Raw genomic sequence first — 13,953 nt, forward strand, 5'->3', positions numbered from 1 at the left:
GCCTGCTTCCCTTCCTCTCTCTCTGCCTACTTGTGATCCTTGTCAAATACATAAATAAATAAATAAATCTTTAAAAAAAAAGAAAAAAACTTTAAAATAGTCGAGGAGGCGAAAACCTACTATTTTACTTCAAGACACCCAAGGCTTTACAAAAGAATATTACTGAGCCATAAAAAAAGAACAAAATCTGGCCACTTGCAACATGGGTGGAGAGAAGAGTATTATGCTATAAGAAAGGTCAGTCAAGAGAAAGACAAATTCCACATGATTTCACTCATATGTGGCATTTAAGAAACAATACAAATAAGCAAAGAGAGAGGAAAAAAAAGAGGCAAACCATGAGAGACTCTCAACAATAGAGAACAAACCAATGGTTAACAGAGGGAAGGCGGTGAGCAGATGGGAAAAATACCAGGTGATGGGGATTAAAGACACTTGCTGTGAGAAGCACTGGGTGATGTATGAAGTGCTGAAACACTGTATTGTACACCTGAAACTAATGTAACACTGTATGTTAATTACACTAGAATTTAAATTAAAAAAAAAATCTAAGTCCCATCTGCATACAAATGAATTGTAGAAAGTTTATTTGCTGATCACTGATTCTTGAAATACACTCCCACATCCATGATACACACAAAATGATGGGTTATTAAATCTTGCTAACCCATCAAAAACTAAACATGGTAAAAGTAATCACACACTTATACTTCTCTCTCCATGTAATGTAACTTCCAGTTTGAAGCACACAATGTTTAAGTGCCCTTACGGGTTAAAGGTGCACGCCCAACAGAGAACCATGTAGATGGTCAAGATTTTATTTTTTTTATTTGATGGTAACAAGGAAAGCTGCAGTAAATGGTGACTTTTCTATCCAGGCAGAGTAACTAAAGACAGCTATGAAATCTGCAAAGAAAACTAGGGACCAGGACAAAGAGGCAGTGTGAGCCTGGCTCCGGCAAACTAGGCACCCGCGCATCTCAGCAAGGGCAGGTAAACCAGCTACTGACTGCTTTCCGTAGGGCCTTGAACTGACAGTTTTTCCTCTAAGAATCTTGTCAATGGTTGCACTCCACTGCAGCTAGTTAAATACAAAGAATTAGCCCTCACACTAAAACCACATTTTTCAGAAGAAATAGAATACATTCAGAATCACTGATTGCTTTTCCTTCGTCTTTTTTTTCTTGAACGGGTAGGTGTCCGAGTCTCTTGTGTTTCTTCTTTTACACTGGGTATGGGCTGTTTGAAAACTATTTCATTATCTTTATCATCAACGTTCATCTTAGCCACTTCAGATTTTCGTTTCTCCAAAAATGTTGGCGTACAAACTGGCGTGGGGCCCTGGATTCAACAAGTAAAAGGTTGTAATACAGGAATATAGGAAGGTATTAGGAACGAGTTTACCCCCACCCCACCTGCCCTGTTATTTTAGGCTTGTTTACCCCTTTCGGTGAGACAGCTGCACGCAATATACTCCACTCTAGGCTATTAGATAGAAAACTAGACTTGCTACATTTATAAAGATAGCAGCCTCAGTTCTCCCTACTGACTCAGTCACTTTGCTGAAAGGGAAAACAATGCAGTAAACTCACAATAATATGTGTGTGTGTGTGTGTGTTTGCTTTCCCTCTCCCTCTGCCCCTACCATAACTTGTGTTCTCTCTCTCAAATAATATCTTCTTAAAAAAAATTATTTATTTTAAAAGTAATCTCTACACCCAACGTGGTGTACTCACAGCCGTGAGATTAAGAGTTGCAAAATCCACCGACCAAGCCAGCCAGGTGCCCCTGCTTTTCCTCTTTCCAATCACTTTTAGAACATCTCATTTCCAGAATACTGAGAACAATTTTACCTGGCTATCCACAGTCTTCTCAGGAGTAGTAGGAGTATGTGAAACCTTTGAACCCTTTTTCTTCTTCTTCTTTGATAAGACCTTAAATAAATTTTAAGGGACATCATCAATCTACATGTTTATCAGCAATAGTAGTCCTGAATATATTTCCCAATTTATCTTTTCCTAATATCTGGCATGTAATACGACAAATAAATAAAATTTTACCTGGCTATTTGTAGATTTCTGAAGACCAGTGTTTGAAGCATTTCTTTTCTCCTTTTTACGTAAAATCTTAAATGGACATAAAAAAAATGAACTGGCAGTCTTGCATATTTACATTTTTAACTTACCATTAGAGCCTTACACATATTATCAGTAAATTATCCTCAAATGACACAGCATTTCAATTTAAAAAGCAAAACGCACGATCTTAAGGGCAAAACTGGAAGGGGGGCCTAACTAAGGAATGGGCACAGGCTGCAGAGGTTGAAGTGGGGCCAAAACCTGGAGCTGGCCACACAGAAAGCTGAATCAGAAATGTGTACTAGAAGAATGTGAAAAGGCAGGCCACAGTCTGGGAGAGTTCAGGATTAGATCATGAAGCAGGGCTTTCGCAGAAAGCAGCAAATGGGCTACTGAGAAGCTTTCTCGAATGCCTGTTTTCCAGCTTCATCATCCCAGCTCCCACATGGTTCCCATGGGTTGTTGGTGGATAACCAACTGAGCGGCCCAGGCACTCTAAGCTAATTCCTTTCAAGAGCTTCCTCTTCTGTATAATGGAGATCATAGGATCTGCTCTTTTAGAAAGGACCTACAGTGCAGGTGCGTAACGGGAATGCAGTTGGGTCAAGCATTTGCCTTCAGCTCAGGTCACGATCTTGGGGTCCTGAAACTGAGCTCCCTGCTCAGCAGGGCATCTGCTTCTCACCCCCTCCACCCCACAACTTGTGTGTACTCTCTCTAAAATAAATAAGTAAAAATCTTTAGTGGGGGAAAAAAGAACCTATAATGCAGTGTTTCAAAAATTTAGGCTGGGGCACCTGGGTGGCTCAGCGGGTTAAAGCCTCTGCCTTCGGCTCGGGTCATGATCCCAGGGTCCTGGGATCCAGCCCCACATCGGGCTCTCTGCCCGGCGGAGAGCCTGCTTCCTTTCCTCTCTCTCTGTCTGCCTCTCTGCCTACTTGTGATCTCTGTCTGTTAAATAAATAATTAAAATCTTTTAAAAAAAAAAAATTTAGGCAAGGCCTAGCATATGATGAACACTGGGCTAGACTCTTTATGTATAAAACCGTAAATATGTTTTATAGTTAATGAGGTACAAAGCCCACCCCAAGAAAAAATACAAAAAACATTTTGGGAAGCAGTATTTACCAGTGAAGGAAAATCATAATCAATTCCTTTTTTAGCTAATTTCTTCCTGAGTAATTTTTCCTTCTTTTTAAATCGCTCCTCCATCTGTAGCTTTTGAAGAAGGGTCCGATTCTGATTATACCGTTTCACTGCTGGATATGATGGCTTTTTAAATGGAACATGCCACTCTCTAAAAAGTTCTTCGTGTACTTTTTCGGGTGGTATAAAATGACCTACATTTAAAAGAAAGAAAGAAGTTTTCAACCAAGTGGCAGAGAGAAGATTTTGAAGTTTTCACCAGCATCAGCCCCCTCCACAACATCAAGATGATGTCTCCCGTTTACATGAAGACTGAAACAATAAATTAGGGACCTAAAAGAAAGGCATACAGCCAACAATTATTATTAAGTATCTACTTAAAAAATGCCAAGAACTGTTCCAGGAGCTAGAAACATGGAGTTGTATAAAGGAATGTCTTGGTGGTATCAAGACACTGAGAAGCTAGCTAGCAGGATATCAGGCTGTGCGACCTGCTGTAGCACAAGGAATCACTTTCCACCTCATCTCTGCGTACCTCTCTAGGACTCAGCTAGCTTACCGCTTATCTCTAGCTCTCTGCTTAAGGGCCCTTTTCAGGCTATGAAAGAACACTGCGACCATGTGCAAGGCAGGCCAAAACACTTGCATCAACCCTCAACCAATGACGGATGGGGAGTTGGTAGATCAATACCCTAGTTCCCTTGCCTGTCAGATAGAGTAAATCTGTCTCCCTGTGTTACCCGGCAGGATGGAGCCCAGCTGCCTGAGAGGTAATGTGCTTGTTAACACACCCTCAACAACTTGTCTCCTCTCACTTCTCTACTCCCTACCTGTATTTTCCTGGGCTCGCCTCCAACATACACTACTTCCATTCAGGGGGAAAAAAAAAAAAGGACAATGAGGCTAATCTTCCATCTGAACTCTTATCAGGATTCAGAACCTTTTTTGTGATTCTTCCGAGTCCGATACAGCGCAGCACTGGTCCTACCGACGCGGTCCCTGACACATCTTGTGCCACCTATTTGGCTCATTTCCTCCTGGCAAGAGCCATGCTTTCTATGTGTGAAATGAACCCATGACCTCATGAGGCCACTGGGATTCTGTCACGGCAACAGGAACAGAAAGAGAGACATGCTACGTGGGCAGCTCATCAGCTACGTGAACACATGTCTGTGGTTTGGAAACCTGGTATGGTTACACACTCCACCATCAGCACAGAGAAGCCAAAAGTTAACTCTGCCTCCAGGGCACTGAGCTACAGACAGGGAAGCTCTGGGAATGCAAAGTGGGCAGCTCCACTTTCTGTAGGATAAACTAAGCTGGTGTTGTCTCCCCTCTGCTCCTCATAGTTTCTCCTGTGAAAGAGCCGCAGCCAACGTCATTCAGATGGACTCTCAAATGTGATTTCTTGCCTTTAATGTTATCCTATCTAGAATCTATTGGTGCCTTTCCACTGCCCTCAGGATATATTCTCATCTCCCAGATTTTTTAAAGACTTTATTTGACAGAGAAAGACAGCGAGAGAGAGAACACAAGCAGGGGGAGTGGGAGAGGGAGAAGCAGGCCTCCTGCTGAGCAGGGAGACAGATGTGGGGCTCAATCTCAGGCAGACATTCAATGACTGAGCCACCGAGGCGCCCCTATCAACTCCCAGATTTTTAAGGCCTTCAGTAACCTGACCTCCTCTATCTCCTATTCTCCTCACATTCCTTCACAGGCAACTAAGTACAGTTAGTCACCTCTGGTTTTTTAGCTGTCCCATTAAGCCAGGGATGATAATTCCCTTCCCCTGGCTCACTCCTATCTAATCTTCAGGTTTCAATCGAAATGATACCTCCTCAGGGAAGCCTTCCATATCCCATTAGAGATAGGTCAGTTGCTCTGCCAATGTAGTAACTTGTCCCAATTCCATCTTAGCGTTAAAACGGCTCTCACTCTGGAAGTGAGAGGTTTTAAAATTCTAGAAAATGCGTTCATATCCTTGCACTTAAATACTTCGGAGAATCATCCCAGAGACGAAGTGGGACATCCAAGGAGCTAAGCAATCTGTCCTTCTCAGCAGAGCCATGCACCAGCAGGAGGCAACCACACAATCCTACGGGTAAGAGAAAAGCACTTACACTTTAAGAGTCTTTCACCAAAAAGGTAGTTGTTCATCGTGTCGGCAACTATCTTGGCAACATCTTCAGATGCAAACTCCACAAAGGCATAGCCTTTACTATTTCCAGTCTGCAATGGAAAACCCACCACAAAAAGTAGAATGATTAAATTTTAAAGGGTCTGGAAAGTCCTGAAATGTCATTAATTTAAATAATGTACATTAGCCCCATTACTGAGTAACATTATTCTAACTTCAATGCACTGTGCAAGGGCTGTTATGGGAAAAGATCAGATCTGGGGAGCCTGGCTGGCTCAGTCAGTACAGCATGCATCTCTTGATCTTGGGATTGTGAGTTTGAGCTTCACACTGGGTGTAAAGATTATGTGAAAATGAAATATACTAGAAAGAAAAGATCCAAAATAGGCAGGACATGCCCTGATTTTGAGGTAGCCCTAGAATTTTGATTACATGATAAATACATTACCAATGCAGCTGGAATTTACCACATGAAGGTAAGGCCCACATCTGGTAAGGCCCAAAGTCCTTTACTCATTACCAATTTCACTGATAGTCATTTTATTCATGTATTCACAATGCCCAGCAGATAGTGTGATATTTCGCAAACAATCCAGGTCATCTAATTCTCACTTTATATATAAGAACTGGAAAGAAACTAAGTCCTCAGTGTTGCCAAGCTAATCAATAAAATAATGTGTTCATTTTCATGTTTACTAATAACTGATCATCTTCATAACTGATGGCAAAGGGACGCTGTCAACATCTTCTGAAATACATGTCCTAGATTCCTGCCCTCAGCACAACATAGTGGATTTTTTCACCTTAGTAATAAGAGCATGGGTTCTAGCATCCAAATGCCCAAGTTTGGAACGCAGCTGTGATAATTAGGTAAGTAACAATAAACCTCAGTTTTTCATTCTATTAAATGGGGACAAAATAATCACTCTCACAGGGTTGCTATGAAGAAATAATTCATAAATGCTCTACACAAAGTCTGTCAAGAGCACAAATGTTCCTGTAGGGTGGCAGAATATGCCATCCCCAAATATTCCACGTTGGCATAAGGATTACTTTAAGCCGAAAGCAACTGGAAGTAGTAAACAACAAAAAAGCCCTTTGCCCTCCTCCATTTGCCTAAAAGCAGGACATTAAGTTTACAGGGTCCCAGCCAGAAAACCTAGGAGGGTAGGAAAAACAAATATTTCCACCCAGCGGTTCTAATTATTAGTAATAATGGGAATCTTTCACAATTTTACATTTAAGCATATCTTTGGAAATGGATCAAAACTGGTAATACAGATTATGGAAATAGAAAACATCCTTGGGGATGCCTGGGTGGCTCAGTGGGTTAAGCCACTGCCTTCGGCTCAGGTCATGATCCCAGGGTCATGGGATCGAGTCCCGGATCGGGCTCCTTGCTCAGCAGGGAACCTGCTTCTCTCACTGCCTCTGCCTGCCTCTCTGCCTGCTTGTGTGTACTCACTTGCTCTCACTCTTTATCTCTCTCTGGCAAATAAATAAAATCTTTAAAGAAAAAAAAAAAAAAAGAAAACATCCAATGATCAGAAGGCTCATTTCTAGCACCAACAGTGCCACTAACTAGCAATGTGGACACGCCCACTGTTTAATTATGTGCAACAAGAGGATTTTGGTAAAAATTTGTATGCCCGAAAATTCTTTATACTCCTCTCTCTTAATAGGGAGGGGAAAGATGGTGGAGTAGAAGAGACACACTGTGATACTAAACTTACTGTACCACATAATTAACTGATATAAACCTTCTGAGAAGGAATTTAAAAATACACGTAAAGTGACTAAACAAAGAAACAAAAAACCAAAACCAAAACCAAAAGCCAGGAGCACCTGGCTGGCTCAGTTGATAGAGCATGTGACTCTTAATCTCAGGTTGTTAAATTTGAGCCCCATGTTGGGTATAGAGATTTAAAAAAAAAAAAAAAAATCCAAACACGTTTACTTATTTTACCTAGTAATCCCAGAATGCTCAAAGTACTGAGCTAACAGTCAAAACTGGGGTGAGAGGGGGAAATTTTTATTATGCAACAGCAATGCTGGACGTGGTAAATTTTAGTGCATCTCCTTAAGCAGCAAGCCTTCTGTAAGACAACTGACCTGAACTCTTCAAAAAAGCCAATGTCAAGAAAAGCAAAACAATTAAGCAAAAATGGGCAAGAAGATTGTTATAGATAGGCTGAAAAGCTAGAACCAAATACAATGCATGAACCTCGATTGGATTCCAGAATGGGTAGAGAATAACTAAAGACATTTCGGGACTACTGAGGATGTATGCAAAGGGACAGTACATTATAAACTACTATACTGTTGTTACATAGACAATGTTCTATTCTTAAATTTATGAAGTATTTAGTGTTAAAGTATTATGACTATCACTTTCTTCAAAAGGCTCAGCAAAACAATGAAGTGTTCTAGAGGACAAGTAGAGAGATGAAGGTAATGTGTCAGGATGTTAGTAACACGTGAATCCAGGCGAGGGGCAGAGATGTTCATAATGTTCTTTCTACCTGCTGGTAGCCTTGAAACATTTTCCAAATATAAAACTGAGGAAAACAATGGCTATATTGTAATTTGGGAAAACATTTACAAAATAACGTCCCAGAAAATGCAGAAAAAAAGTTTTCAGAAAAGACAACCATAAGAAAGGGAAAACATGTGAACAGGCAATTCATAGACGATGGGAGTTCTAATGGCCAACACACACATAATGTTACAAGTGTCACAGAGTAAGGCAGATACAGAAACCATGAGCATTCTATACTCAGTGACTCTGAGGATGAGGATATTCTGTAAAGCAGTAGTTTTCAAACTCTGAATGTGACCTTTAAGAAGGCAACAAAATCAATTTAGTGGGTCAGAAAAGCATTACAAAAATCTAAATAGAAAGGTTAAGTACTGCCTTATGACTTATTTCAATTATCTTTACATACATATATGTGTGTGCAGGCTTGTGCTATAAAACTTATTTCTTATAGTGGGTCCAAAGTCCAGAGAATTTTATTCATTTATTTTTTAAAAAGACTTTATTCGAGAGAGACATAGCAGGAGCACAGGGGAAAGGGAGAAGCAGGCTTCCTGCTGAGCAAGGAGCCAGGCATGGGGCTTGATCCCATGACCCTGGGATCATGACCTGAGCCAAAGGCAGATGCTTAACCAACTGAGCCATCCAGGCACCCCCAGAATTTACTATTCCAGAAGAGTATGCCTATACCCGCACAAAGAATGTTCCTAGTAGATTCACCGATAACACAGAAAAATTGTAAACAAACAACCCCCCCAAACAAAACCAAAACCCTAATATTCAATAAGATGGATAAGCTTTAATATATTCAAGCAAAGGAACACAGCAACAACAATAAATGTTTCATGGATAAAATTCTAAATAGATTGTTAATGAAAAAATTCAGTTAAAGAATGATAAAATGTTGATTTAAATACACAACCTATATTCATTCATACATGAACACATCGTAAAAATTTAAAAACACAGAGTAATGAAGAGCACTGGATTCACGAATACTAAGTCCCTGGACATGGGGAGAAAATGAAGAGGATTGGGAAGGGTAAAAAAGGGACCTCAAGTCTACCTGTAATTTATTTCTTAAAGAACAAATATCTGAAACAAGTGTGAGATCAAATTGATATCTGATAAAAGTGAATGGCGGATTACCAAACAGACACTAAATACTCTAGCAGACTTTAGGATGTTTAAAATATCTCACCCACATAATATGCAACCATTATAAATAGGGAAAGGGAAATGGAAAAATAAGGGAAGGAATACAGACAAAATGTTATTTTGGTTAGGATGGAAGAGATACTAGGGCATTTTAAATCTAAAATTCTCTTTAATGCTAACATGTTGCTTTGACAACATTAATATCTGTGACTTTATGATAACTAGCATATGATGGATGCATACCCTATCTCCTCACATACCAAATCAAATATAAAATTCAACTTTGATAAAATGTGGGAAAACTGTATCAAGAAAAAACAGATTCATGGGGCGCCTGGGTAGCTCAGTGGGTTAAGCCGCTGCCTTCGGCTCAGGTCATGATCTCAGAGTCCTGGGATCGAGCCCCGCATTGGGCTCTCTGCTCAGCAGGGAGCCTGCTTCCTCCTCTCTCTCTGCCTGCCTCTCTGCCTGCTTGTGATCTCTCTGTCAAATAAATAAATAAAATCTTTAAAAAAAAAAAAACAAAACAAAAAACCAGATTCCAACAGTGAGAGGTCTATGGTTACAACCAAAACTGGATGCGTGCAAGGGAAGAAAATAAAGTGGCCATTCTTCTACTTCGGAAACCAACCGTACAAATGTTTTCTTCATTAGGAGGTAGGTTCAATATAATGGTAAAATTTATAAAGGGTTTACTGTTATCAGGTATTGTTCTAAGAACTCTGCGTTTGTTACCTTGTTTAATCTTTGATTATGTTCTCCTATGAGGTGGATAGTATTTTATTCATACTTTACAGACTAGAAAACGGAAACATAGAGAAATTACATAATTTGTCTAAGGTCACATAACTAGTGACCTGTACAGCCAGGGCACAAACCTACATGGTCTGGCTTCAATAGCCTTGTTCTTAACTACGCACTATACAAACCTTTGCTATTATAGGGATGCCTGTGCCAGAGGCTAATACAAGATGTTCGTAATTGCTTCTCAAACAGAAGTTCATCTATTCCTGGCTTAGTAGCCTCAGAATAAGTATGACTCATTTACTAGGATTATCAATTTAATTTGAAGATTTGGGGCAATTTTAATAGTAAAACAAACATATACAGTAACACTGATTTTCCTCTTTTCACAGTTTCAGGTTCGAAATCTTACCCACTCCCTTTTCTGAAATGAACTGTGACAAACAATATATGATCACTCTATAAACTGTCAAATCTCATATGCTTGTAAGAAACAAAACAATCTAATTTAATCTTACCCGTTTACTTCTGGACAGTCTGAATTTTGTAACAGTGCCAAACTGGGAGAAATATGCCCGGATCTGGGTTTCGTAAAGTGCTGGAGGTAAGTGGCCCACGTAGATTACTCCAGGAGTCAGTTTTTCTTTCTCCTGACGCTGAAGACAGATAGACCAGGTACATGCGAATGTTAATTTAAAAAAAAAAAAAAAATCACATTGCAACACAACCTGCAAAACCCCTCTCTCTCGGTCCAAGACAAAAGATCAAAAACCTTCCCCGTTTTTTCACTTACAGACTAGTAACTGAAAAATTAGGTGTCTACCTCTTCAGGAGGACAATGGTCAAGGGGTGGATTGTCTTAGCCTGTACTGCAGCACCCGGAACCCTGGAAACACTCAATCAACTATATGATGAACCAATGGATAGGCAAGTAAATCTTTGAACACATCATTTCAAATCTTCTGGTCAAACTCCACATAAACGTACCCTTCAACTTTGCTTGCACATCACCGTTGACTCACAACCACCTAACCCAACAATTTCGAGACAATTTCACAGTGTCCACCAACCTGTCAGCACCTCAGTCATCATGCTCTTGCCTTCCATAACAAGCACTTTTAACTTTTCCAAACGTGTGTGTTTTTTTTTTAAGATTTTATTTATTTATTTGACAGACAGAGATCACAAGTAGGCAAAGAGGCAGGCAAAGACAGAGGGGGAAGCAGGCTCCCTGTAGAGCAGAGAGCCGGATGTGGGGCTCGATCTCAAGACCCTGGGATCATGACCTGAGCCGAAGGCAGAGGCTTTAACCCACTGAGCCACCCAGGCGCCCCCAAACATGTGTTTTTGCTAAAAACAAAAACAAAAAAAAACAAGGCGAATAAAACCTGATGCCAGAGGCCCTAGTTCCTAAATGGAACTCTGTAAAGTTTGTCTTTGAAGACCTCCAAAATCACCAACCAGGCAAACAACCCTCCCAAATTCGGGTGCAAAGCAGAGGAGTGGCATCTCTAACCGGAGGATGATTTTCGGTATCAGAGTCCATTCCCTACAGCTGACCCTCCTCTTGCATCATACCAATTACCTCCCCCGTATTTCCACAGGAGGACCCTAAGGCCTACAAGGCTAAATCCCTTCTCCCTATCAGTATAACCCTCTCGGTCTCAGAGATCTTGGCCTTCAAGTTCATGAGGTCTGCAGCCCACCCTGGGAGTCGCTGGAGGTAGCGGACCTGTCTGCCCCCTCCTCTCTCAATCCGACCTGCGGTGGCTGCTCACCTGGGTTGCGCGCCGACGAGCCTGCGCCACCTCCTTCTGAAACTTGGCCTCTTCTTGCGGGTTTAGCGACAGGAACGGCTTGGCTGGGCCAGCAAAGACCGCCATGGCGATGGCTTCCAGGCCAAAGAGCCCCACGCGGCAGCACCGGAAGCACCAAGCGCTCAGCTCCCCAAACCGGAAGTAGGGGGGGACATGCCTGGTGACGCGCGGAGGCCGGACATAGGGCGCGGGGGGCGGGGCGGAGCTCGGGAGGGTCCAGGGAGAGCTCGGGTGCCCCCTGCTGGCTTGGCGCCCGTTGGCCTTGCTCTCATTTCCACCACCTGTCTAAACTGGCGAAAGGTAACTTGCTCATGCCTACACTGCGGCCAGCCACTTTCAAGGAGAGGTTTAAAAATAAAGACCCAGGGGCGCCTGGGTGGCTCAGTAGGTTAAGGCCTCTGCCTTCAGCTCAGGTCATGATCTTGGGGTCCTGGGATGGAGCCCCACCTCAGGCTCTCTGCTTAGCAGGGAGCCTGCTTCCTCCTCTTTCTCTGCCTGCCTCTCTGCCTACTTGTGATCTCTGTCAAATAAATAAAAAATCTCTAAAAATAAATAAATAGGGTAGCCTGGGTGGCTCAGTGGGTTAAGGCCTCTGCCTTCAGCTCTGGTCATGATCCCAGGGTCCTAGGATTGAGTCCCGCATCCGGCTCTCTGCTCGGCGGGGAGCCTGCTTCCTCCCCTCTCTCTCTCGCTATGTGTGATCTCTGTCAAATAAATAAATTTTAAAAATAAATAAATAAATAAAAATAAAAATAAAGACCCAAACAACATCCGTGCCCTTGAGGTTTTTGCCAATCATTCTTTTGTAAAAAAAAACATTGTATTATTAACTTACAATCTATTATTTGTTCAGGGGTGCAGGTCTGTGATTCATCAGTCTTACACAACACACAACACTCACCACAACACATACCCTCCCCAATGTCCATCACCCAGCCACCCTATCCCCCTTTGCCAATCACTCTTCAATTCTTTTTTATTTTCTTTCTTTCACACACTCATTTTTTGAGCCCTTACTGTGTCCTCGTGTCGTGGCCCTTAGGGAACTTAGAGATTGGGGGTGAAGGTGGAAAATAATGTTTGGGGTGGGCTTGGCGCAATGGGAGACATAAGACCCCCGTGGGATAAAGGCACGCTGGGTGACCAAGGAGGCCCATTTGAGTTGAAACCTGAAGGCTGTAAGGAACCACGTGTGAAGACCTGGAAGCTCCCCATGCAGGTGGGGGGGACCCTGGGTGCACTGCCCCTAGAGCTGGAAAGAAAGAGCCAGCCAGTGTGGTTGGAGCTCAGCCATGAGGGGTGAGGGGCAAGGGCCAGGCTGGAGCTTCAGGTCTCTGCCTGTCAAGGTTTAAAGCTTGGATTTTATTGTAAACACAAGGCAATGTGAGAGGGTTTGTGTGTGGTTTTGAAAGAAAGAGAGAGAAAGCATGCACACAAGCAGGGAGAGGAGCAGAGGGAGAGGGAGCAGCAGACTCCCCTCTGGGTGGGGAGCCCAATGTGGGACTTGATCCCAGGACCCTGGGATCATGACCTGAGCTGAAGACAGATGCTTAATCCACTGAGCCACCCATGTGCCCCCAATGTGAGGGTTTTAAGCAAAGTTGTAGCTGTTTATACTTTTAAAATACTGTCACTGGCCTGACCCTCTAAACTTAGGACTGACCTCCTGAACCAGGAAACTCCTAGAAGCTTCTGCCTGTGAGACTTTTTAGAGAGAAACTAACAAGCTGCTGGAACAGAAAAAGAAACATTTGAGGATGATGGCCTGCACAGATGATTCAGAAAGCGCTTTAGCCTCATTATAATGGTCAAATCCCCTCTGAATATTCATGCCAAAGCCTAATAAAAGGGTCCCACTTCTCCTTCTTTGGGGAGTCAAGTCTTTGAAAGTCATTCCCCACAATGTCCTTGTTTGTACAAATAAAGTAACCTGGTGAGGCAACCACGTGGTACAGTTTCTGTTTGTAGGTCAATGAGGAGTAGGCTCAGGTCGTAGGTAACAATACTACTCCAGTAAGGGTAGAGGGTGGACTGGAGATGTTAAAAAGAAAAATTCAGGGGCACCTGGGAGGCTCAGTCAGCACCATGTTCATCACATTCCTGCACCATTTAATAAAGCCAGTAAAACTTCAAATTTACTTGGTTGGATTTGGTTTGTTTTTAAATATTTTTTTTTTTTTTTTTTTTAAGTAACCTACCCCCAACTTGGGGCTCGAACTTATAACCTCAAGATCAAGAGTTGCCTCCTTTACCAACTGGACCAACCAGGCACCCCTGTTATTTTGTTTTGTTTTTTAACACAGAGAAAGCAGGGACAGGAAGCTATTGCAGTTGTCC

General features: G+C 42.2%; 1 protein-coding gene across 1 annotated transcript; it reads right to left on the minus strand.

The window, feature by feature from the left end:
- Positions 1-560: 560 nt before the first annotated feature.
- Positions 561-11,748, minus strand: NIFK (nucleolar protein interacting with the FHA domain of MKI67). Its single transcript, XM_047722648.1, has 7 exons — positions 11,578-11,748; positions 10,318-10,455; positions 5,345-5,453; positions 3,207-3,418; positions 2,061-2,126; positions 1,854-1,934; positions 561-1,341 (listed from the first exon to the last, which is right to left on the minus strand). The coding sequence occupies exons 1-7, from the start codon at positions 11,680-11,682 to the stop codon at positions 1,153-1,155; spliced, it is 900 nt and encodes a 299-aa protein (XP_047578604.1). The 5' UTR covers positions 11,683-11,748; the 3' UTR covers positions 561-1,152.
- Positions 11,749-13,953: the final 2,205 nt, after the last annotated feature.

Source organism: Lutra lutra, chromosome 3 (genome assembly GCF_902655055.1).
Source record: "Lutra lutra chromosome 3, mLutLut1.2, whole genome shotgun sequence".
In the NCBI taxonomy this organism is placed as follows: domain Eukaryota; kingdom Metazoa; phylum Chordata; class Mammalia; order Carnivora; family Mustelidae; genus Lutra; species Lutra lutra.